The sequence below is a fragment of the Oryza brachyantha genome, chromosome 3 (genome assembly GCF_000231095.2).
Source record: "Oryza brachyantha chromosome 3, ObraRS2, whole genome shotgun sequence".
Lineage (NCBI taxonomy): Eukaryota > Viridiplantae > Streptophyta > Magnoliopsida > Poales > Poaceae > Oryza > Oryza brachyantha.
The window spans coordinates 25,249,812-25,272,793 of record NC_023165.2 but is presented as its reverse complement, the minus strand read 5'-3'; the positions used below and the strand labels follow the sequence as shown (position 1 = coordinate 25,272,793).

Here is a 22,982-nt window from a genome sequence, read left to right as displayed (position 1 = left end):
TATTTTTCTCATATCTTTCTTTAGTTATACGGATTATTCATATGAATTAAAATATATTATTTCTCTCGTATCTTTCTCTAGCATCTCAGCAGCATAATGAAATTATTTTAAATGATCATCCCAGTATATGATGAAATTAATGAAATTATTTTAAATGATTATTCAAATGAAAGAATAAAAGATATGAAAGAATATGAAAGAATGGAAGGTATGGATCATCAAATTTATATGAAAATTTATATGAGTTCTTCGGAATTCTCTAGAAGAGTTATTATGAGTTCTGGCTTATGTTTATTGGTATGTACAATTTTAAATATCAAAAGGTATCTTTATATATTATATATTGTACAAATTTAAATATCAAAAGATCACCTGCGTGCACCCTATTTATATGGAATTTATATAGACTATCTTAGATACTTTGTAGAGTCAGCTGACTCCAACGAAATTATGCAATTTTTTAACAAAATATTGTTTTATCGTTAAACATGATTTTATCGTTCAACGAAGCTAGCCCGACGATGTTGTCGGTTGGCTTTGCTGCCATAGTTTGTACTTTGTAGGCTTGTAGCACCTTGTCTCACTTTATAGATTCAGTTTCTAGCAAGCCATAGTTTATCTAACTTGCGGCGTTCATTATATCTGATAACTTTAGTCAGAAACCAGATAAACGTACCTCTACTCTCTATGGTAAGAAGAAAATCAAATTTTGCTTCAGCTAACCAGCATCATGACGCTCTTCCAAATTTAAGAGGGTGATTCCTGGTTTTTCTTTAAAAAAAGTCAAATATATACTTACAAAAAATTAATAAAACTGTATACACGTATATATACAGTATTTTTAGTGAGCTAAGAGCCGATATTAAAAATAAAGTTTGATTAAAAAATCTCTAAAAGTAACTTCACGTTTAAACTAAAAATTCAAATTTTATTTAAATTTTAACGTATAAATATAAACGTAAACGAAAGAGGTCTTGCACGAGCACTCGATCCTGCGAGAACCAGGTAGCGCCATTTTCCGATGAAAAAGACGATCTCGGCAGGACACCGGCGGTTACCCTTTTGCAACGTGCCGTGTCCCGGCGTCCGGCAATCTCAGGTGTAAGCCCAGCACGACGCCACGCCTCCATCGGCGCTGTCGTACGTGTCTCCCTCCTCCTCGATCCCTCGCCGTATAAAGACCGCTCGTCGCCGTCGCCGTCGCCGCGCAAGGGAAACGAATCGTTTACCTCGCGGAGCTACGTACAGGAGCAGCCATGAGTCAGGGGCAGCCGAGGAGGCCGCGCGAGGGCGGTGGAGTCCCCGTGCAGGACCGGCCGGTGCGGTACGGTGACGTGTTCGACGTCTCCGGCGAGCTTGCCGGCGAGCGTGTCGCTCCTAGAGACGCCGCGCTGCTGCAGTCGGCGGAGCAGACCGTGCTCGGCGAGACGCAGAGGGGCGGGCCGGCGGCCGCCATGCAGTCCGCCGCGGGGATCAACGCGCGGGCCGGCCACGTCGGCCGAGGGCAGGTCACCGGCCCCGTCGCCGACGCTGGCGTCGCCGTCACCGAGACCGAGCTCCCCGGGCGCCGCGTCGTCACCGAGTCCGTCGCCGGGCAGGTGGTGGGGCGGCTGGTCACCCCGGCACCGGTGTTCTTGACCGAGCCGTCCGGCGCGCTGGACAAGGACGCCGTCACGATCGGCCGCGCGCTGGAGGCCGCAGCGGCCGCGACCGCCGCGGCGGGCAAGCCGGTGGACCAGAGCGACGCGGCGGCCGTCGTGGCCGCAGAGATGCGCGCGACGGGGTCCGGCGTCACCGTCCCGGGGGGCGTCGGCTCCGCGGCGCAGGCCGCCGCGGACCACAACGCCGCCCACGCCGCGCGCGACGAGGACAAGATCAAGCTCCGGGACGTCCTGACGGTGCCACCCCCGGCCGCGCGCTTCTTTTGTCCCCTGACGTGAACCAGCTAGCTGCCTAGCTAACCCTAACCGTCGATGCTGTGTGCACGCGCAGGATGCGAGGGAGAGGCTGCTGGCGGACAAGGCGGCGACGAAGCTCGACGCCGAGGGGGTGGCGCTGGCCGAGGCGCGGAACAAGCCGGACATGGCGATCACGCCGGACGGCGTGGCGGACGCGGTGACGGCGGCGGCGCGGCTCAACCAGGAGCGCCCGTAGTTTCTTTCAAGCAAGCACGTGGCATGGCAACGATAGTGTGTTCTTGTTATTTTTCTTCTTCTTCTTGAGTAAAACGTGCTAGTGTGTTCTATAATCTGAATGATGAATAAAAGTGTGCTACCATGTCAGTCGTCTAAATGTTTGCCGTAACCTAGAACGTTTAGTTTACATCCAGCACTACTCTTTTTTTCTATTTGGGAGGATGCATCCAGAACTACCAAGGGTTCCAAAGAGAGAAATAGGAGATATATTTATGAATAATTTTTTATACTTAGTCAAAAATTAATGCTGAAAAATAAAATAAATTTCGGTGAAATTTTTTTTAATTAACTCTAAATTAAGGTTGAAAAACTAAATTTTGACCACTACTTTATAAACATAAGCGTAGCTAAAAATAATGCCGTCTTTTTATTTGGGTTTGAAAATGGTTAATTCTCCTGTTCATTTTATTAGTATATTTGCTTACGTGATCTTTGTTAGGTTATTTGTTTGATTTTCTTCTTTCTATTTAATTTTAATGTAACATCTTACAAATTTAATTGATAAATTAATGACATTAGTTTTCAAATGGTTGACTATGATCGACTAATATGTGGACTCGGGGAAGAAATACATGTGGCGCCATCATACGAAGTAATTAGAGTTTTTCATCGTACTCGAAAAATACCACATTTTTAATGCACACTTTTTCTCGTTTAAATTTTTCAGTGTAATTAAAATTTTTTATGTAAAAAGTGTGATAGCTCGAGGTATTAAAAGTATATATTAAAATTTTTAGTGCCTGAGATACTTTTGAAGATGATAAAAAAACCTAAGTAATTAAGCATACAGTGGAGTTATACCCCGTAGCATACCGTGGAGTTATACACCCATTTTATCTTCCCTGCATGCTGCATGCCTATATATGCCACACGCCCAAATATCCGTAGCTCTTGCACCCTCCTGCCATAGAGAAAATTCATTATATATTTATATGCCACCTAATTTACAAAACATTCGAGATTTGTTACTCAATTTTTGCACCTCTCGGAATTGGGCACCAGATATGTATTCTCCCGTTCCTCGCGGATTCATCCATCCGCCGTCACTGTCCTTCCAACGTCCCATCGCTGCTTGTGTGTAACGGGAACTTGATGGTTGGATGTGGCCCATGGACTGTGGATGAAGCCATTCATGCTGCACGGAGCCCGTTGACGAAGCCCGTTAACGCTGCACCGAAGGCGAGCCCGTTGCTACTGTACTTGTTCATCGAGAAACGTTGCGTGGACCGCGTTTCTAGAGCATCCAAGAGCATGGCTAAAATTTATAGTTTCTAATCTCAAATTAGTTATTTAGAGCATTTCGAAGACACGACTAAAATTTGACTATAAATCTTGATTCAGACATTTATGTAAAAAATTATATATATAAGTTGATGTGCACATCAACAGATTTTTCATCCTCACTGTCTAAATACTAATGGCGAGTTACCACTATCGAAATTTTAGAAATTTCAACATCTTCAACAAACTCTCCATATCGACTCTTCATATTTTTCTATAAAAAAGTATGGCCTCATCTCTATGGGACCATGGATAACCATCCAGTTTGGCGAAAGGGTGATTTGTCAGATTTGATCATTGAGAGGTCAAATTTAGCCATTTAAATGACATACCAAGTCATACGGTAGTCTCTTAAAGGTTTTTTTTTCAATATAATTGCTATAATTTGGTATTTAGTCATTTGATCATTTTTTTTGGAGATGCTCTTATGTGAAAGATTTCACATCTAAACTAATGCCACTCCAACAACTCTCTATATTTACTCTCTACATTGTAATAGCTATTTATCACTATTCAAAAATTAGAAACTCCAACAGACACTTCAATCTACTATTCATACATCTATAGAAAGTGTTGGTCCCTCTCCGTGTGACCCATAAATAGCCATCTGGTTCGATGGGCGAGAGAATGATCATATTTGGAGGGAACAAGTTTAGTCATTCAGCTATTAAGATAGCATTACAAGTCAGATGAATAGTTTCTTGAAGATTATTTTTTTTAATATTGTTAAAATTGGTGTATAGCCATACGATCTTTTTCTTGATGATGCCCTTATGTCCTTTTCTCGAGAACACCTAGCATATTAATTTTCTGATACAAGCTTTCCTTACAAACCGGACGATTTTCGTATGCTTATAAGTCAAATTTTAAAATTTAACTTTAGTTGAATTTAGGATTTATTCCTAGCAGTTTATTTTCCAGACTTGTTTTTAATTGCTAATGACACATAAAAGTTTTACCGATAAAATTGTTGATCATTAATAAGTGATTTCCCTTATGCTTAATATCATCGAAACAATGAGACTATTTGCATTTAGCACTAAACAAAAAATAACCGCACATGAAACATCAATAGCCCTTGTAACATCCTTCTGAAACTCTGCTCGTGAAACATCTATTGCACCCAACATAGACGCATCCAACCTGAAGGTAACACTCACTGAATATGCAGTAATGCAGTATGATTTGTATTACTTTATACAATATAGTAGCAGCAATCCAGTGTCAATGTTCTTGATCTGTAAAAGTGTGACTGATAGCACTGTTTGCGCGGTGGCGCCTAGCACCATCATAACATGTAGTAGTACACATCATTGTGCCAATAAGAGTACACATTGTACCAATAAGAGCAAATAAATTACCCAACCGGTGTCAGTGTATGTTCATCATGCTAAGCAACTTGAACACACTGTCCAATAAGGGCTCGCCGCTGGAAGTATTACAAAATTTTCGTTGAACTTTGCACTAAAGGTCCTACTAGCAGTTGTGCACTGCCTTCTTTTTTAGTATCTTAATCCGGAAACAGTGAGCCACATCTACAAGGTGGTGAGTGATGGAGAATGCAGTGTCTAAACATCTGTCAGAATTATCGATGATACAATCATGAGATAGGCGAGGAAAAAGAACATGACAATCTGGATGAAGAACTTGGGATTGTCCCTCAAGCTCGGAGCGGCCACTGATCTACTGCTTGAGAATACAAGAATAGATTCAGTTATGTACGGTCAGTGATGAGCTAGGGGTAATGCAAAACGATGCATTGTAGCATCTTACCTTGCAATGCGTTGTGAAAGCCGATGAAAGGGTAGGCTCTGTATGAATACCACACCTGGTCCTGTAAGAGATGCTGTCAGCTGGTTGCCCCCCTGCATAGGCCGATGCTTCCTCAGGGTAAGGAAAGAATAAGAATTATTTTCAAAAAAGGAGAAAGGATATACTCACACCAAAGACTACTCTTCTTGGCTGGTTAGGGGTTTTCAACTGAAAGTTGATGGTAGTTGTCATAGCCACAATACAAGCAGCGTCAACTGTAATCACCTCATGAGGGGCAAGAATTTTCTGCATGACTAGCAAAAGAGAAGAACAAAATCTGCCAGAGTTAGGGGCTTTGTTGGTCACAGTTAAAATATACTTGCTTGTGTAAAAGGAAAACAGATTGAGCTCAAAAGGTTCCATGCTAGTACGAAACAAATCAGATAAATTCATACTTCAATATCTAGCTTATGACAGAATACGTAAACATATACTGAATTGGATAGTGCCACAACCATAGCCAATGTTGACAACATCAAAATCATGTCAACGTAAACTGTGGCATCAATTTTCAACCTTATATGTTCCTTTAGCACTTTATGCCCTTGATGCATCCTAATTTATTTTAGAGAACATCAGAACCACAGATCCTAATTATAGTATGAACATCTAATATATTCTGGTATCCACCCAAGCAGGATTCCATAGAGCAGAACGGTATTACAGTTTCAAATTCTAAAATACATTCCCAGTCTGTGAACCAGTGACGCACGGGTGAAATGAATTATACCTGATCCACCACCAACAAGAAAAGCCATCCCCTGACCCCTAAGCTTCTGTTTGAAGAACATCTGTAGAAAAAATGCACATCTTTCATCTCCCAACAATAAGTTAACAAATACTGCTAGCTTGCAAAGAACTAACAGGTCCCACATGATCTCCAAATCAGTAAGGCACCTCAATAATTAGTTAATTACCCTACCTCTGCACTAATTTCGATGTTTCGAGGCCTCTGTTCAACTGTACTTGTTACTGACACATCATTAACTGAGCAGAGAAAAGCATCTACCTGAAAGGACAATAAGGTAATGTGAGTTTACCATGATTGTTTTCAACCAAACTACTAAGTTAGCACATAACTTACCTGGCAAAAAAGTTCTCCACCAAAGTTTGCTAGATCCATCTGTAACAAAACAAAAATTTTCTATTTAACACTAAAAAGGTTGCTTTGGTCAATAATAAAAGTACCATGCTCCATATTAAAATTCTGCGGGCAAGGTAGCTAATGTACAAACTAATAGCACAATGAAACATTAACCTTTTATTTATAGGTAAAACATATGGTTCTAATTGGAAAACAGATAAGTGTTGGAGGGTAACATTTGAAGTTCGGAACAAAAGAATGAACAGGTTCTCCAACAGTCTAAATTCTCAACTATAATTATAGAGGAATCATGGAAATTGTCACTAATAACTAATAAGGCCACGTTCTTTACCCTCTCTTCTCAACCTATTCTCTAGTTTTCTGCACGCACGCTTTCCGAGCTGCTAAACGGTGTATTTTTTGTAAAAAAATATATAGAGAAGTTGTTTTTAAAAATCATATCAATCTATTTTCCAAGTTTTGTATAACTAATAATTAATTAAATCATATGCTAATTCACCGCTACGTTTTTCCGCCGGTTACTAACCCAAAGAAAGAATGCGGCCTGATAAGATATGTAACCTTGCTAATGGTAAGATGACAACAGCCATGTAATAACCATGAACAATATACAGTTTTGGACAATAAGTAAAGTAACAGCTCAGGGAGTAATGCTAAGCTTCAAATGGGAAAAGGTGATAATAGGGATCTGAATAACATAATGAGTTAATGACTCTATTTTCAGAAAATATACTAACAGGTAGAATCCTCCCAGGAAATGGCGCAGAAATCCCAACATATCCATCATCGGAGCCAGGGTTAAAGAAAACACTGCTGCTTATGCTTTTCCCAAAAATCCACTGCCAAATGCCTCCATCATTTTCAGGCAAGTAATTGTTGTCCGTTTGAATGTTCCCGGACATGTAGCACATTGTACCTAAAGAGTACAACAGTGATGAAAGTTACACAATAACAACCTCTAAGAATATCACAGGATTCACAGAAGCCATATGACAAGCACTAATAATAACCACATTCATGTATGATTGGCTCCCTTGCCTATGTATGAGCATGTAAATTCTTGTCCAAAAGTAGATACTCCTGCGTAGGTCAAGGAACCCAAATACTACTAGCTCCTTAATTTACTAAAAAGCCACTACTGAACAAAACCAAGGTAATAATCAAACTTCTCATATAGACATTATATTTATCTGGTTTTATCATAACATAAAACTTAAAGTATGGTGAGAAATTATAATTCTGCAACCGAACCCAATTATTACAAAGATAGCCTTGAAACTAACAGGTGATTCAGCATCTGAAATCAAGAATGCTGGTAAATCGGACAACGGGGCAAATATTTCAGCTGCAAAAGAAAAGGTCAGTTGAAGTTACCTGGTTTCACAGTCAACTTCTCCTGCGACTTAACCATCACCTAAATATCATTTTGAAACACCAATTCCAAATGAGCAGGGTTCGATTCTTCCAAAGGGGAGCCAGAAAACGAGAATCTGAGCACCAGAGACTACCTGCAGGACCTGCACATCGCCGCCGGATATCTGGAACGCCGTCACAGATCCTTCCTGGCTCTGAAACCCAACCCACGCAATTCACACCCGGTTAGATAGATCAGGGCGGATTCTAGCCAGGAACCAAACGCTACGGATCGGGAGGATCCACCCCGACGAGCTCGAATCTAGCCCTAACATCTACACCTCCCAGATGAGACGGCGCGCGCGCAAAAAGAAAAAAAAAAGCAGCAAAGGATCAGATCGCGCAGCGGAGGCGTCCCACCTGGTAGACGTAGGGCTGGAAGGGCGTGGAGTAGAAGGGCGCGGCCATGGCGGGCTAGCGCCTTCCCGAAGCTTCTAGAAGCGATCAGTGCGAGCCGGGTCGGAGCGCCGTCGTCGTCGGGTTCGGCGGAGTTGCCATTCGAGGCTTTCGGGCGGATTGACCTTTCCGGTTCAGTACCTGCTTGTTGCGAGAGTACCACTTTTTTAATTATTATTATTTGTTTCGTCTCACGGCGTTGGGATTTATCTGGGCCGTCCGTCGTGTTCTGGACGGTGAATGATGCGGGGCAGGTGCTTGCGTGGCGGTCTCGTAGGCATCGTGTGCACGTATGTCGGCGTCCTATTGGTCGGTGTGACATGGACCGACGTGTCATTTGTCAGGTGCAGTTACGGTGAAAGGTACCTCTTCTTCTGGTAGTTAGGCCTTGTTTAGTCATCCTATCGAATTTTTGACACATAAATAAAACATTAAATATACATGTATATTAAAACTAATTATATAATTATAGGAGAAATCGTGAGACGAGTTTTTTAGCCTAATTAAGACATGATTACCGATATGTGCTAATGACAAATTAATTAGACTCAAAAGATTCGTCTTACGGTTTCCAAGCGAAATTTGAAATTTGTTTTTTCATTCGTGTCCGAAAACTCGTGTCAAAAACCCCTTCCAACATCCGATCAAATGTTCAACGTGGCCCTTTTGCAAAATAAAAATTGGTAGGCCTTACTCTGGTGGAAAAAAATCATCACACTCATTTTTTCGCTTCTGTTTATATTTATAAGTCAAAAAATAAATTTTAAAGTTTAAATTTAGAGTTGATTCAAGGTTTTTTCACATAGGTTTATTTTTTAATCTTGAATTTTAGATCGTTAAAAATAACCTATTTTTTAGCCTTGAATTTTAGATCGTTAAGAATATGTTGTTGGTGACAACGATACAATACTAAATAAAAGTATCTAATGAATACCAAAATGAATACCAAAGGTCCAAAGGAGTACCGGAAGTATTTTTTGTTCTCCAATACTACTAGGATGCTTTCTTCTCCCGTAAAATTCATATTTCGTTCCTCCATCTTACAAACACAAAATTAAACACTAAAAGTTCTCTTCTAAATATAACATTTTAAAAAATAATAGATACTAAATACATATCCCTTCAAATTTTTATGTTTGCCGTTGACCATAAAAATACGAAATATGCTTAAAATTCCTTTAATAATGACATGAATTATAGTAAAATAAATAATTATAATTATAAATTTTCTTTTTAGTTATGATGAAAATATCAAAAATAGATATTAACTCGTCAGCTTTAACTCGTGTCTATTCTAGCCTACCCACCATGTACATACATAGATACAGTGTACATACATACGCCGCGCCGTATGGTAGGTAGGTAGAGTCGTAGAGAGCAAGGGCGAGAAAACCGGGGCATTTAACATTTTATCATTTTTAGAAATAATATTGCTACTCACTGTCTATGACATGTGCACCCTTATATGTTTATAACATATAGAGTCAGGTTTAGTGATAAATATATTATAGTGTAGATATATTATAGTGATAGTGATAGATACGTTAGCATCATTTTTAATAGGGGTAAAAGATTAATTATTCCCGAAAACCCGGGTACCCCCACACACTCTCTCTCTCCCTCCCGTTCGTTCCCCTCCTTCCTTCTCCAGCCCTCTTCGCTTCCCCTTCTCGTGTCTTCGCTGGTGGGATCGCACGAGCTCAATCCTCCTCGTCGTCTTCGCCGTCGCGCGGTCGCTGATCTCGGATCCGTGCTCCCGGTGCTGGCAGGTAAGGTAAACCCTAGATGGCTTGATCGCGCAACCCTAGACGGTATCAATTGCGTCAATTTGTTACGCGCGCGCGCGCGCCCGCCCGCCGCCCGTGCTGAGGATGGGAGATGGGGAAGAAGAGTGAGAAGAGCAAGTATAGCTCCGGCGCGAGCGGCAGCAATGCCAGGGTGGGCGGCAGCGGCAGGGAGGCGGTGGTGTGGTCCGAGAAGATGAGCGAGTACCTCATCGACGCGCTGCTGCACCAGCAGGGGATCGGGAACCGGGGCGAGGGCAGGTTCCTGAGCGCGGCCTTCGATAACATCATCTCGGGGGTTGCCGAGAGGTTCGGGGTGAACATCGATAGGTCCAACATCAAGAACCGTCTCAAGTCCATCAAGGAGAACTTCCATGAGTGCGAGAGCCTTTTCGAGAACCAGAGTGGTTTTACGTGGAGTGCGATGAACAAGAAGTTTTATGCTGACCCGGATGTTTGGAGGGACTACATCGAGGTCAGTTTGCTGTCAATCAAGTAGCATTGCTGGCATTTCTTGCGCTGATGTGATGAGCTCTTTCATTTGATCTTGTAGATAAAGCCAGAAGCCCAGAAATGGATTAACAAGCCCATTGATCATTACGATAGGCTACTAAAGCTATTTGGGAAGGATAGAGAAAGACGTCCAGCTGTTGAAAGCCCAAATGGTTCACCGGCAAAAAAGGCGCGGAAAACCCCACCAAGGGAGAAACCTCAACGCACACCATCAAATGGTTTGGTGTCACCCATCGTCAAAAGTTCAAAAGAAATGGCAAACGAAAACGAGGTATCTATCTCTGGAACTGAATAATTATCAGACAGATAGTTAATTATATTGCTGACATTATTGCTTGTCATTGGTTGAACGAGGGTGTAGCATTGATAACTTTGATGAGGTGATTGGTTGAATCCTTAATTTCTCCATCTGTAACTTTAGTTGTGCTATGCTTTCTTATTCAAGCTTTTGTTTCATTACCAAAATCGTGGCATATAATGTTTCTTTAGCCCTCGTAGTCTTGCATGTGGTAAGCACAGTTTTTTACTAGCTTGGTCGCAATTATATGGTGGGCTATTTGGTCATCACTGCAAGAAACACTTGTCCAACACTAATTTATGTGAAAATTGTCTATAATCAAACATGGTAACCATGCCCTTTTGTTCACTAGGTGCATATACGCTTATATATTTATTTGTTTGTTTTGAAAATTGCAAATAAGATAAATTGTGCTGTTGATCTTTATTTTTTGCTTTCTATTATTACCTGCATGTTCTCACACGGATGCACAAGTCTTGTTTGCTATTTGGAGCATGTGCTGTCAAATTGTCTATCAATTCACTCATGCAAGTTAGCTATTTTTAATAGTCATGCTTGTTAATTTGACTATACTTGTCCAAATTAATATTCTCTTAGGGCAATGTTATGGTACCTTACACTGCTAGCGGTAGTAGTGTAGTAAATATAAATGATTAAATCTAATTATGTGTTTTTATAAGTATATTAAACATTTTATTTGAAACTTTGGTAATATATATTTATCAATTCATCTATTTTAACATGATATATGATACACAAATTTATCGTGATGTTATATATTTTAGTTCCGATTTTACCTCTATAAAATTTCTACTACACCTACTACCGGTGTAGTATAATAAAATCAGATCCCTTGGACCTAAAGCAATGAACGACTCACAATCATTCGAGAGTATCTCATGATGTTTTTCTATCTATTAATGAATATGACTTCTCTAATTTTCTGTCTTCTTGCAAATAGAAGTTGTCTTCAAACACACACAGCAAGCCTAGTTTAAACTCTGGTTTTACATCACTGTTTATCATCTTGCCAGTATTCTACTTTTCACTTTTCTCCTCTTTTGCAGCTTTATTTTGTGCCCTCTTTCTTTATCTATATATTCTTGTAAATTTTTGACATATAGTTGCTTGCTTCTTATGTGTTGCACAACTACTTGTCAACTGGTTGATCAATTCACTTTCACAGGATGGCTTTTCTAATTAACCTGTGGCATATATATAAGTACTTTGATTTTACTTGGTTGTTCTAAACATTGTTTTATGACGTTTTTGATTTGTCAGTGGACTCAACTTTTCTAAGTGTATCAGCTTCACTGCAAACAATAAGTTTATTGAAACACAGATAATGAGTCTAATTCAACCTCTCGTTGTATGTAACCCATTGCATCTCGCAAAAATACCATTTTACACTGGCCCTTCTGTGCAGTGAGATAATCCAATCTAGTGATTGTTTTTTGGTGTTTTTCACTTGACCACATGAAGAATGGATGCAAGTCTTGAGGTTCCTATTTCTTTCAGGTTCCTAGCGAGGTGGTAACAGAAAAGAACATAGCTGAAGAGCAGGATTTATCAGAAAATTTCACAAGTGAGAATGGTCTTGTTGCTAGGCCAGTTGATGCCAATTCATGTGGTATAGGTTTGCCCTATGCTCCTGAAAATTGGCCATGTCCTGGCGACCAATGGAGTTGGAAAGTGGGATCCAGGGGTTCCACAACTGGCCACTGGGTTGACAGGTAAATGCTTCTTTCTAAGCCAAAGTAGTTTCAATCTGCAGCTTTTACTTTTGCTATCTACAAGTAGAAGAAAATGAACAGAGGACTGACTCTTAATTAGCATTGGACTAACCAAGTTTGTTAGTTGCATTCTACTAAAGTGGGTCGGAAGGCTCGTATGCAGTATTTATTGTTTTTTGAGAACTAGTGATAGGACCTGAACCGGGTTGATGGTGAGGTTAAATAGCCTCCCCACCACCAGGACATTGGCATTTCACATCACACCAAAATTATCCAAGTTATCTATTATGATTATTTGGTCAAGGAAATGAATTTTAGCTGTACTATTGACTTTTGTTATGGATACATCTATGAACAGGTACCTTACGCCACCCTCACGTTTTCGTGATGCTACTGGTAAAAAGACATCATTCACAAGTAGACTAAAGGTTGAAGAATTTATCAAGACAGAATTTCCAGATGTTGATCCTAGCACATTCTTTTCTATGTTTATTTGGAGGATCCCTGCTAAAGGACATAGCATCCAAAGAGGTTAACCCTTTCTTTTGCAGTTTATGTTATTTCAGTAGCCATTTCCATGTAAAATTGTTTCTTAAGCACTTCATAGCGGTACTATAGAACCACCGGACCAGAGACTGGGTTCTGACATCAGCTCAGTGGCACTTAGGCGTGTTTGAGATAGCTGGAAGATGGAAGATTTTCTGACTTTTGTGATAGCTATTTAATGGTATAAACGATGAAATTAACTACTGGAAAGGTGAATATCTACTTTAGAAAGTTGAGACGGTGAACTTCTATGTAGAAACATTTTATGGAAAATGCAACGTTTAGCAATTCAGGAAGCACGTGTGCAAAAGCTGAGAAAAATATGGGAGGGAAAACACAGCCTTAATGGTCACTATTCTAGTCCAAACGGCTTGGATACTATAGTAGATCATCACAGACACTGTAGTGACTAGTGGCCTAGACTCATCTAATACCAGGTGCTTTTTTGTAGAGACATTATGTGTTAGCCAATACACTATGGCACATTGTGTGTGGGACTTCTGTATGTATGATCAGACCTTCTTGTGGAATTTTTTTTATCACATATTGGAGTCTATTGTTTTTTATGGTTTCCTGTTTGATTCTCTTGAAGTAATTAATATGCAACATTACTTACTAAAAAAGCCTGCCTGCCTGAGGACCTTCCCATGCTCCTTTCTTGTGTAAACCACTCACGTTTTATATGGCCTACCTTTGTCATTGTTATGTTTCTTCCATGTTTTAGATTTTTATGTTTTAATATTTTATTTTATGTTTGAGCAGCTGATATATTGCCAGAACTCTACATTATGTATCCCCAACCCGCATTTTTGGACTTTCTTTAAACAAAGTTCTTGCCATGATTATTTTACGATGTAAGCCTTCTGTTGGTTTTGTGCTTTGATGCATCTTCTTCAATAACTTTATTCACCTTTACCACTTAATATCCCTCCTAACTAACAGGATAGCACAAGTTGCCTACACTATTACATTGGGAATAAATCTGAAAAAAGTACATTGGAAATAATGAAGTTGATACTTGATAGGCAATAGAGCTGCTCAGTTTGCAGTGTAGATTCTCAGTGTATTAGCCTCACTTTATTTGATTTTTTTTTTGCTAATGCACCATCTATGTCCACAGTTGTTCTTGTGCGCTGAATCTCCTCTTATGTTGCCTCTATTGTGAAGCCAATACACTACGTTTCCAGTATTGTTTAGCTAGAATGATATAACTCCTTTCTATTTACAAAATACTTTTGTTCACACATAATCTAGGAAGTGCTTTAAGATTTAGTCGTTATTTTTTGGTGCGTGGCATGCAGTTTGTGTATGATACACCCATCTTATCTCTAAATTGGAGAGGACGGGCCTTGGGTTGTCGGGACTTCAGCCAGGGCCTAGTCCTGAGAGTCCCTTGTAACCCCGTAGAAAATAAAATTTGGAGTTGTAGAGGGCCCATACCAGGATGATTTGTTTGTCCAACCTGGGGCATAGCCCATTTCTGGTTCCCCCTCTGTATATATATAGGTTGCTCTACACAACTTACCTCTTGTATTCCTAGATTCTAAACCCTAGCCGCCAATCCAATCCTTGCTTCTGCCACACCTCATCGTGGTGCTGCTGATGGATCCGTTTAGGCAAACCAACTCATTGAGGCGAATCCGTGACCGCTATCTTCGTCCTCCTTCACAGAGGAACACGGGTGATGGTTTTTATGTCTATATTCTGGAGTCAAGTTACAGTGAGCTCCGTTCTTCTCTATCAAGTGGTGTTTTCCATTATTTTCTATGAAGTAGTGTTTTCCCCCAAAGCATAGCATTCGTAAAGGAAAATATGTGATTGCCTCGTTCAAAATTCACATGTAGCATCTGAACCAATGTTGTCTTATTTTTGTTCATATCTAATCTACAATGCCCTGAGGTTAGATCCTGTACTTTGGTTGTAACATGTAGCAAAGTGATTTTTTTCTTCATTTGAGATGCTTGTTCTTTCGTTTGTGCATTAACGGGTTAGAAGATGCATCCTATATACTGTCTTTGTGTATTTTCTACTACTCTGTTTATCATCCCTTTTTTGCTGTTCATTAATACCAAAATATCTTCAGGATGTGGTGAAGTGAGGAGGGTCTTTTGTCCTCACGCAAAGCCGGCTGATCCAACTGGACCATGTAAGGCCAGGAATAACTTGTGCAAACTTGAGAGTGAGGGATTCATTGAATCATCTCCAGCACAGGACTGTGTTATCTGCTGCAAAATGCCTGGTTTCTGCCGAGAGTGCTGCTGCGTTTTCTGTCGCAAGGTTGTTGACTATTCCTTTGGAGGCTATACCTACATTAAGTGCGAGGCAGTTCTGGAAGAGAACAAAATATGTGGGCATATTGGGCACCTTGATTGTGCTCTCCGTACTTTTATGGCTGGAACAGTTGGAGGAAGTATTGACTTGGATGTGCAGTATTGCTGCAGGCGTTGTGATAACAAAACCAACTTGATGATGCATATAGAGAAACTCCTGGAAACTTGTCAATCTCTCCAATCAAGGGATGAAATTGAACCTATCCTGAATACAGGCTTATGCCTACTGCGTGGTTCAAGACAAGCAAAAGCAAAAAGCTTGGAGAACTATATGGGATCAGCAATGGCAAAGGTATGGTCTGTTTTGTTTTGTTAGCCCATAGTGGAAACATCTATTTTGGTCACGTTTTATCTTCTCCGATCTCTTGTCAGTAGTTTGAGGCTATTCGTTGATGGTTTACTGCTATATGCAGCTAAAATGCGGGGTCGATCTTGCTGAAGTTTGGAAAATGGAAGATAATGATATCAAGTCAACAGCAAATGCAGGTAACTTAATCTGAATGCAACTAATCATAGAAATTCAGAAGACAATCCATTGCCCAAACAATTCCCAGTGTAGCTGAAATGCCTACTGTATATGTTATTTGTGGGACTGCAATTTTGTAGATTCTGCTGATATTTGGATCATGTTAGTCAAAACTCAAAACCATCTGAGACTTGTCATACACAGACCTTTTATTTTAGAAAATGTAAGGTGATGTTTTGGTAGTTTTTGTAAGTTGTAACATGAGGAATCTAGCCTCTGTAATGCCATGCCTGCTCCACTGCTGTAGATGTACTGATCCTCATGTTGTCTGTAATTTAGCATAATGTTAAACCATACAGGACTGACAACTGCTTCATGTTTTGCTTGTGCTGCTATACTTGTGCATGATTGAGTTTCTTCCTTTTGTCTAATGCAGAAGTTTCCCAAGCTACCAGTGGCGTAACAGTGCTTGGGATCCAGCAAGCCCCAGAAGAAAGTGCTCCTCCAGGGTTTCCATATTATGTTGATTTGGCTGATAATGACTTGCAGAGGGCTGTTGAAAATCTTCCAGCTTACATTACCGAGGATCACACCACTATGTCTGTCAGGTTTGAAGATTCAATAGATCACGCTCTTAAAGAACTGAAGAAATCTCAGGAAGCAGAGTACAGACTGGCAGAGCAGAAGCTTTATTCCCAGAAGGATTATGTCCTCAGTCTGTATCGGCAGCTTGATTCTGAAAGATCCGTGCTTGCAGATCCTATGCCCTTAACTGATGATGATAGTCCACTATACAGCACACTAATCTCCAATGTTATGAAACGTGTGAATCAAGTGAAGAGTGAAGAGGACAAGCTCAAGGTCATGCTGGGAATTGCTGGTGGATTTGGCAAGACACCGTCAGGAGTTGTCCAGGAGCATTTTGGGCTATCTGCTGATATTCCCAACTGATTACCTGTTTTGTTGTTGTACTATGTGGGTTTATGACCCTCCTTGGCCCTCTTGGGGTTGTTGCTCTCCACATGGCACCCCATCTGTCTGGCTTGGACTAAACCAGTAATACCGCGAAACTCGTGGTACCCTGTGGACATGCCTTTAGGAACCTTCCTCCCCTATTACTAGTTTACCAGTACCTGTTTTACCATAGTTAAAATGATCGTTGTATTGTCAGAGTTGTTTGCCCTGTGTTCTGTCGTTCCAGTAATTCTACATTACAGATTTAAAGGTTGCTTCTGCTGTGGTCCAACAGCAATGTTGTAGAGGTAAGCATTTGCTGATTTGACAAGGAGCTCGTAGGCAATTTCCCTTTTAAGTAATTGTTGCTTGTGAGTTGTAAGACCAGGTGCTGTTCCCGTTGGAATCACAATCCTAAAGAATTCCTGAAGAATTCATGGAGCTGGGAGTGAAAAGCTCTTTGGTTGGTGTCTGCACTTAGCTAAGATTGCTAACTCTGATGATTGATGATTCTGTAGTGGAGTACTCTGATCAGATAGGTGGTCTCCATAGAAGCAGCAAGCTTGTTGGTTGGTTGCTCTGAATTTATTGTCTGATGCAATTACGAACGTGGATGATGTCAAACGGATCTTCAGCGTCAGCACGCAGAGTCACTGCATCTGACTGTTTTGCGGCCATGTTTGTTCATCACCGCCCTGCCCCTCCATCAAGACTCGACTCGTAGTACTGGGGGATAATTTCTATTGACCCAACTTTTGTGGTCAATTTTTGTTAGAGGTTGTTTGTTTGGAGGGGTTAATCTATAATTTCTTTTATTTTAGTCTCTTTTAGTCCTTAAAATATTAAATATGAGGGACTAAAAGAGACAAACTATCTAGGTCCATAAGTCTTCAAGTCTCCAGTAAAGGGACTAAAGGTCTACAATATACATACTACTGCTTTAGGTTTATAGCTATGTGTATGTGATGTACTATTAAGTAGATCATTTAATGAAGTTTTAGTCCTTTTTAGTCTCTCCAACAAACAGGATAGGACTAAAAATGACTTATGTTTTAGTCCTAGGACTTAACAACATCTAGGTACTGTTTGTCTCCATAAGTCCTCGGACTAATTTTCTAGGACTAAAACGGGTCCTTTTAGTCCTATTTTATTTGTTTGGAGAGACTAAAAGAGACTAAAACCTTATTAAATAACCTACTCAACAGTACACATCACACATATAACTATAGACAGAGTAGTAGAGTGGTTATATTATAGGCATTTAGTCTCTTTTAGCACCTTCTCTAGGGACTTATGAACCTAGATAGTTTTAGTTTCTTTTAGTCCCTCCTGTTTGGTATTTTAGAGACTAAAAAAGACTAAAGTAGAGAGACTTATGGATTAGCCCCTTCAAATAAACAGCCCCTTAGATAGTCACTATTGTCTTTGTTTCACGTTACAAGATTATTTGTCCATATATATAATTTAGATATATGTTATAAGAGATTTGCTTCGGTCCAATAAAAAGTATTGCGGGTGCCGGTACCTTGAGGTATCAAATTATTTTTCACAATTGAATCTAGCTAAGGAGGAGGTGTACTGTTAGATCCAATGATCAGAAATAATTTGGTACCTCGAGACATCGGTATCTAGAGATACTTTTTGTTGTACCGAAGAAAATCTCATATGGTAATATGAAGCCTGGAGAACATCCACATCAATACAGCCGAAAGATGCTAAATCAATCTCACAGGAAATGAGATGAACAATCAAAAGTTCAAAGCTAAGAATCATCCTAAACGGCTAACGACCCCCTTCTCCCGGCCAGGACAGTCTTCGAGTCAAGTCGGGTTCGCCTGGATCCCGCCGGCGCCGCCGTGGAAGAACCGTCGCCTGGCCAGATTCTGGCGAATCGCCGAGCACCTGGACGCCAGCAGCTCCGCCGTGGCCGGTATCAGCCGCGTACCCTCGAACACCACGCTCCGCTGGTACTCCAGCACCCACGTCTGGGGCTCCAGCCTCACCGCCGGCGCGCTCCGCCCTCGGTAGCTCCACGAGCTGCCGTTGCTCGCCCTCACCGTCGGCCACACCCTCCCGTCGGACCACTGCGAATGGCACAACGCAAATGAGAGAGAGAGAGAGAGCGTGTTTCCTTCCTGGCGTTGTGCTCATGTTGCTGTCAGTCAGTTACCTCGGTGATCTTGCCGGAGAGGAGCGTGAGGTGCCGTGACGGGAGCGCGCGCGGGAGTAGGCCCGAGGTGTGGAGGGGGCTCCCCCAGATGGTCACCTCCTCCGCCGCCGACTTGTACACCGCGCAGCGCCAGTAGAACACGCGCCGATCATTCTGCGAGAAATCGAGATTTCTTTAGCCAATCCAAGAAGCCGGCTCGCGAGAACGGAAGGGGAAAAATGGAAAATACCTGCTCGAATTGCCAGACGGAATCTTGCGAGCTGCAATCGCAGACCTTCTCGCCGCCGACGAACTGCCCGAGCATCTGCTCCAGGGCGCCGAGCTTGTGGCTCAGACCGCCGGGCGCGAGCCGCGCCTCTGTACCCAGCCGTGCCACGGCCTCCGGCGAGAGCTTGGGGCCGAAGCCTCTCGCCGCGATCTCCGGGACAAGGCCGGAGTCCACCCATAGGAGGAGGAGGAAACCAAGAACCATCGCCGCGTAGAGGGCCCAGTCATGCGATCCCCCAGTTTTCTTCCCGGTGCCGGGGACGAACGCCTCCGCCTCCGCCTCCTGCCGGGGCCTCCTCGACTTCGCAGTGGACAGCATCGGCGGCGTCCACGGTTCCGTGACGGAGGACCCGTGCGGCGGCGTGTCGACGCCGCCGAAGAGCGGGCGGGAGGCGGGCTTCCTGTCCCTGGCCGCTGCGGCGAACCACCTCCGCGCGGCGGCGGCCTCCGGCGGTAGGAGGTCCCTGGTGGCGTTGATGCTGGCGAGGCACATCTCGCACGCGCAGTTGGCGTCCTTGCGGCAGCCGGGGTAGTAGCACCCTCCTCCAGCAACCCCATCGCCCCCGCCGCGCCCCGCCCACGGCACGACGATGGAGGGCGGCGGCGTCCGCGCCGCTGCGGTGCCGACGCTCGGGTTGGAGTTGGAGGAGCACGACGACGCGGTGGAACAGTGCGTCGCGGTGGCGGATGGCGTGGTGGCGGTGGCGCTTGCCGCTCCCCTCGCCTTCTCCCTCTCGTCCATGGCTGGCTGGATGGATCCGATCCGCCTGAGCTCTGGTTCGCCGCGGCGTCAATACGAGGCGGCGGCGTAGAGGAGAAGCCGAGAAGAGGAGAAGGCTACAAGAGAAGAAGGCTCGAGTTGGAAATTTTTGAAATCGCTTGGCACCAACGGCTTCCGCGAGCGCAACGGTCGAATCGGTGGGGATCTGGTGGTTGCAGTGCCACTGACAGGTGGGGTCCACAGATGATCCGTGGGGCTTTCTGAACCGATTGGCGGCTCTTGGCGATCAGTTCCACTCCTGCTAATATGAAGCTGTGATCAATTTAACTAATCTCATGATTTGGATTCAGGAGATCCTTCACAAAAATATACAGTAAGTAACATTAATGCCTCTTATAGAGGGCTTGTTCGGTTCCCAAGATTTCTAAATCATAGAAATAAGAAAAATATAGAAATAGGATGGTTCCCAAGATTTCTAAATCATAGGAATAAGAAAAATATAAAAATAGGATAGGAATACATGTGTAAACCTATAGGATTGAGAAACATAAGAATTTTTCTTTAGCATTATGAAACTGAGGTTGGAGTGGATTTTTTCCTATATTTTTCCCCAATAGTGAAGAGATAGAAAATTTTCCTATAGTTTTTCTTGGGTACATTACTTTGAAACGAAATCGGCTACAGTATGCATTTCATGTTCGTACAATTTTTCTTTGTTCGAAGGGGGATTTTGTTCGAAGAATATCATAAGATCTGACCTAATTTTAGTAGAATATGCATTTTGAAGAAGTTTACAACTTTTTATATGCTACCCCCTTCACAAAATAACTTTATTTTTCATTCATTCCAAATATACTTTTCACTCATCCCACGTAGCCAAAAACATATTCCATTTTATCAAATCTCAATATAATGGTTCCACGCTTTATCTAGTTTCAATATATTTGTTTTCTATTTTCGTGGACCCAATTTAATGATTGCTTAAAATAAATTTATTTTGGAAAAAATAAGATGGAAAAAAGATGATATTATTTTGAGATGGTTGGAGTACTTTTTTTTATGTTGTTGATGTGTTATCGGGCATCTTCTGAATGTAGTACATTTAGAGGCTATGGAGGAATCAAACTCAACCCCATAAAAATCATGTTAAAATTTGTGTATTTCAGAGAAACCCTTAATGGATTTAGTCAAAATTTTGAGAAATCATGGGACGAGACACTTACACTTAAGTTGTAGGAATGCAAATGGGCAACCCGCTGTCCCATATTAATGCTTGTATGAAAGTTTATTTGTCACCCACTAGAATAAAAATGGATGTAAAAATATAACTATAATTGTGATTCTGCGAATATAAAAACCCACAGATCCGTTCCGGTTGCATCATTATGTCTAGACGAGTCTGCACCCCATCTTTTCGTTTATGTTTATGCTTATAAGCAAAAATTTAAATTTTCTAACCTTAAATTTGGAGTTGATTTTATGGTTTTTCATCAAATTTATGTATATAAAATTTTTGTTTATAAATTATTTTTTCTTTTGTAAATATGTCATTTGGCTTTTTTCATGAAACACTCAAACAATCACACACGTTATTTCGTAGCCTTTGTTGATTTCTTATGGGAGGATGGAACCGACCAGTACATGTCGGCACACTCTTTTATCCCCAAAGTTTCACATCTCTTTCTTTTTCTTTCAAGCAGCGACCCGTAGGTTGTTTGCAAGTGTCAGAACATAACATTCTCTGGGTTTCTTCTCAGATCGTCTCGGAAGCTTCTGAATTTTTCAAAACACGTCAAACTCAAGTGTCCATGTCAGTGATGCAGGCAGCTATAGCTTGTTAGCTAGCCCTCTTTTGACTGAGATCATCATTAATCAACAAGTTCTTTTGAAGGAGAAGTGCTAATCAAGAGTTGTTATTAGTGGGTACTTTGCAGTGAAGGAAGCAATTATCCTGGATTGATTTTTTTTTAAAAAAATTACAGTCTTTGGCCTGAAAAAAGATGTTTCACGTTACAATCATCAAACCGAGACTATCAAACGATCATCTTTGCAGCAATGATCTAAAGATAGCAGCATGCACTTTCTCCTGGTCACACTAGATACTTGATGCTGCCAAGTGTCCAAGTGAGATGCAGCCATTGCAAGGCTTTTGTCTCAAGATCAGACAGGCTTATAGCATAGATACATCTTTGAGTGGCATGGATCAGACAAGTGCTCTGATTTCACTTCAACTGTGTCCTACCTAATAATTTTGGATTATCAGTGGAATGGTGTAGAAGGTGCCACTCAAGTTTTACTCAAAAAGGAAGGATCATGGACATTAATTTGTACTATTTCAGTGTTGTTTCAGTAATATGCAGAAGAAAGCACCTCCCACTTCTTCCAGGAGACAGAATTCAGCAATCCATGAAGGACAGGGGCCTATGGTGTCTGTACACTCCAAACCAGTAGAAGACACACTCCATGGCATCATATTGAAATAATGAAATGTCATTGTCAGCTGATCAAAATACTCACATAAGAGTAATCTGTAGAGATGTCTTCTTGGACTTCAGAGAGTATTCTGTTGAGAAAATCAGGCTATCTTTCTCTATCTAGCACATCTAACCAGCCAGGTGTAGGAAAGCAGCTGCTCTCATTTTTCAAACATGAGAAATGGATGAGGTGTCATTGTGGACTTGTGGTAGTCGAGGACTGTGCAGGGGATAAACTTGTGCATTTCTCTGAATTTCTTCCTGAAAACATATTCAGATTTCATGGAGGAGGAGAAGTACTGGATCTTGTGCATTCTCTCGGATCATTTGTCACCATGTTAACACCGTGCAGGTGCAGCTACAGGGAATTGGACACCACCTCTTGTCACTTTTTTCTTCACGTGTGGTGATGGTGAGGACTGTGAAAACTACCCTTTGAAAAGGGCATTTTTGTTGGAAGAGTAATAACGCAGTGTGTGAGTGGGCGTCCTTTTTTCCTGGAAATCTTTGGTAAGAATGAACAT

At 41.7% G+C, this 22,982-nt stretch overlaps 4 protein-coding genes across 4 annotated transcripts; 2 read left to right on the top strand and 2 right to left on the bottom strand.

Moving 5' to 3' along the window:
• The first annotated feature begins 1,256 nt into the window (after nt 1-1,256).
• On the top strand, nt 1,257-2,154 carry LOC102713617 (late embryogenesis abundant protein D-34). The gene is made up of 2 exons (XM_040521811.1): nt 1,257-1,898; nt 1,993-2,154. The coding sequence occupies exons 1-2, from the start codon at nt 1,257-1,259 to the stop codon at nt 2,152-2,154; spliced, it is 804 nt and encodes a 267-aa protein (XP_040377745.1).
• Nucleotides 2,155-4,581: 2,427 nt separating this feature from the next.
• LOC102715832 lies at nt 4,582-8,340 on the bottom strand. The gene is made up of 10 exons (XM_006650514.3): nt 8,167-8,340; nt 7,902-7,961; nt 7,768-7,807; nt 7,131-7,309; nt 6,373-6,411; nt 6,211-6,297; nt 6,019-6,079; nt 5,418-5,542; nt 5,250-5,341; nt 4,582-5,162 (listed from the first exon to the last, which is right to left on the bottom strand). The coding sequence occupies exons 1-10, from the start codon at nt 8,212-8,214 to the stop codon at nt 5,045-5,047; spliced, it is 849 nt and encodes a 282-aa protein (XP_006650577.1). The 5' UTR covers nt 8,215-8,340; the 3' UTR covers nt 4,582-5,044.
• A 1,740-nt stretch (nt 8,341-10,080) lies between these two features.
• On the top strand, nt 10,081-16,998 carry LOC102713345. Its single transcript, XM_006651752.3, has 7 exons — nt 10,081-10,461; nt 10,540-10,770; nt 12,316-12,530; nt 12,889-13,061; nt 15,160-15,698; nt 15,820-15,892; nt 16,309-16,998. The coding sequence occupies exons 1-7, from the start codon at nt 10,081-10,083 to the stop codon at nt 16,821-16,823; spliced, it is 2,127 nt and encodes a 708-aa protein (XP_006651815.1). The 3' UTR covers nt 16,824-16,998.
• Nucleotides 16,999-18,214: 1,216 nt separating this feature from the next.
• On the bottom strand, nt 18,215-20,005 carry LOC102713066. Its single transcript, XM_015835155.2, has 3 exons — nt 19,226-20,005; nt 18,997-19,149; nt 18,215-18,910 (listed from the first exon to the last, which is right to left on the bottom strand). The coding sequence occupies exons 1-3, from the start codon at nt 20,003-20,005 to the stop codon at nt 18,647-18,649; spliced, it is 1,197 nt and encodes a 398-aa protein (XP_015690641.2). The 3' UTR covers nt 18,215-18,646.
• Nucleotides 20,006-22,982: the final 2,977 nt, after the last annotated feature.

Excerpts from the sequence above, each read along its gene's own strand:
- LOC102713617 (XM_040521811.1), top strand. The coding sequence starts at position 1,257 with ATGAGTCAGGGGCAGCCGAGGAGGCCGCGCGAGGGCGGTGGAGTCCCC. Across the intron at positions 1,899-1,992 it reads AGCTCCGGGACGTCCTGACG|GATGCGAGGGAGAGGCTGCT; the intron begins GTGCCACCCCCG and ends GTGCACGCGCAG.
- LOC102715832 (XM_006650514.3), bottom strand. The coding sequence starts at position 8,214 with ATGGCCGCGCCCTTCTACTCCACGCCCTTCCAGCCCTACGTCTACCAG. Across the intron at positions 6,412-7,130 it reads TTCCTGGGAGGATTCTACCT|ATGGATCTAGCAAACTTTGG; the intron begins GTTAGTATATTT and ends GTTTTGTTACAG. Across the intron at positions 6,298-6,372 it reads GTGGAGAACTTTTTTGCCAG|GTAGATGCTTTTCTCTGCTC; the intron begins GTAAGTTATGTG and ends TTGTCCTTTCAG.
- LOC102713345 (XM_006651752.3), top strand. The coding sequence starts at position 10,081 with ATGGGGAAGAAGAGTGAGAAGAGCAAGTATAGCTCCGGCGCGAGCGGC. Across the intron at positions 13,062-15,159 it reads AGGACATAGCATCCAAAGAG|GATGTGGTGAAGTGAGGAGG; the intron begins GTTAACCCTTTC and ends AAATATCTTCAG. Across the intron at positions 15,699-15,819 it reads TGGGATCAGCAATGGCAAAG|CTAAAATGCGGGGTCGATCT; the intron begins GTATGGTCTGTT and ends TGCTATATGCAG.
- LOC102713066 (XM_015835155.2), bottom strand. The coding sequence starts at position 20,005 with ATGGACGAGAGGGAGAAGGCGAGGGGAGCGGCAAGCGCCACCGCCACC. Across the intron at positions 19,150-19,225 it reads CCGTCTGGCAATTCGAGCAG|AATGATCGGCGCGTGTTCTA; the intron begins GTATTTTCCATT and ends GATTTCTCGCAG. Across the intron at positions 18,911-18,996 it reads TCTCCGGCAAGATCACCGAG|TGGTCCGACGGGAGGGTGTG; the intron begins GTAACTGACTGA and ends TGCCATTCGCAG.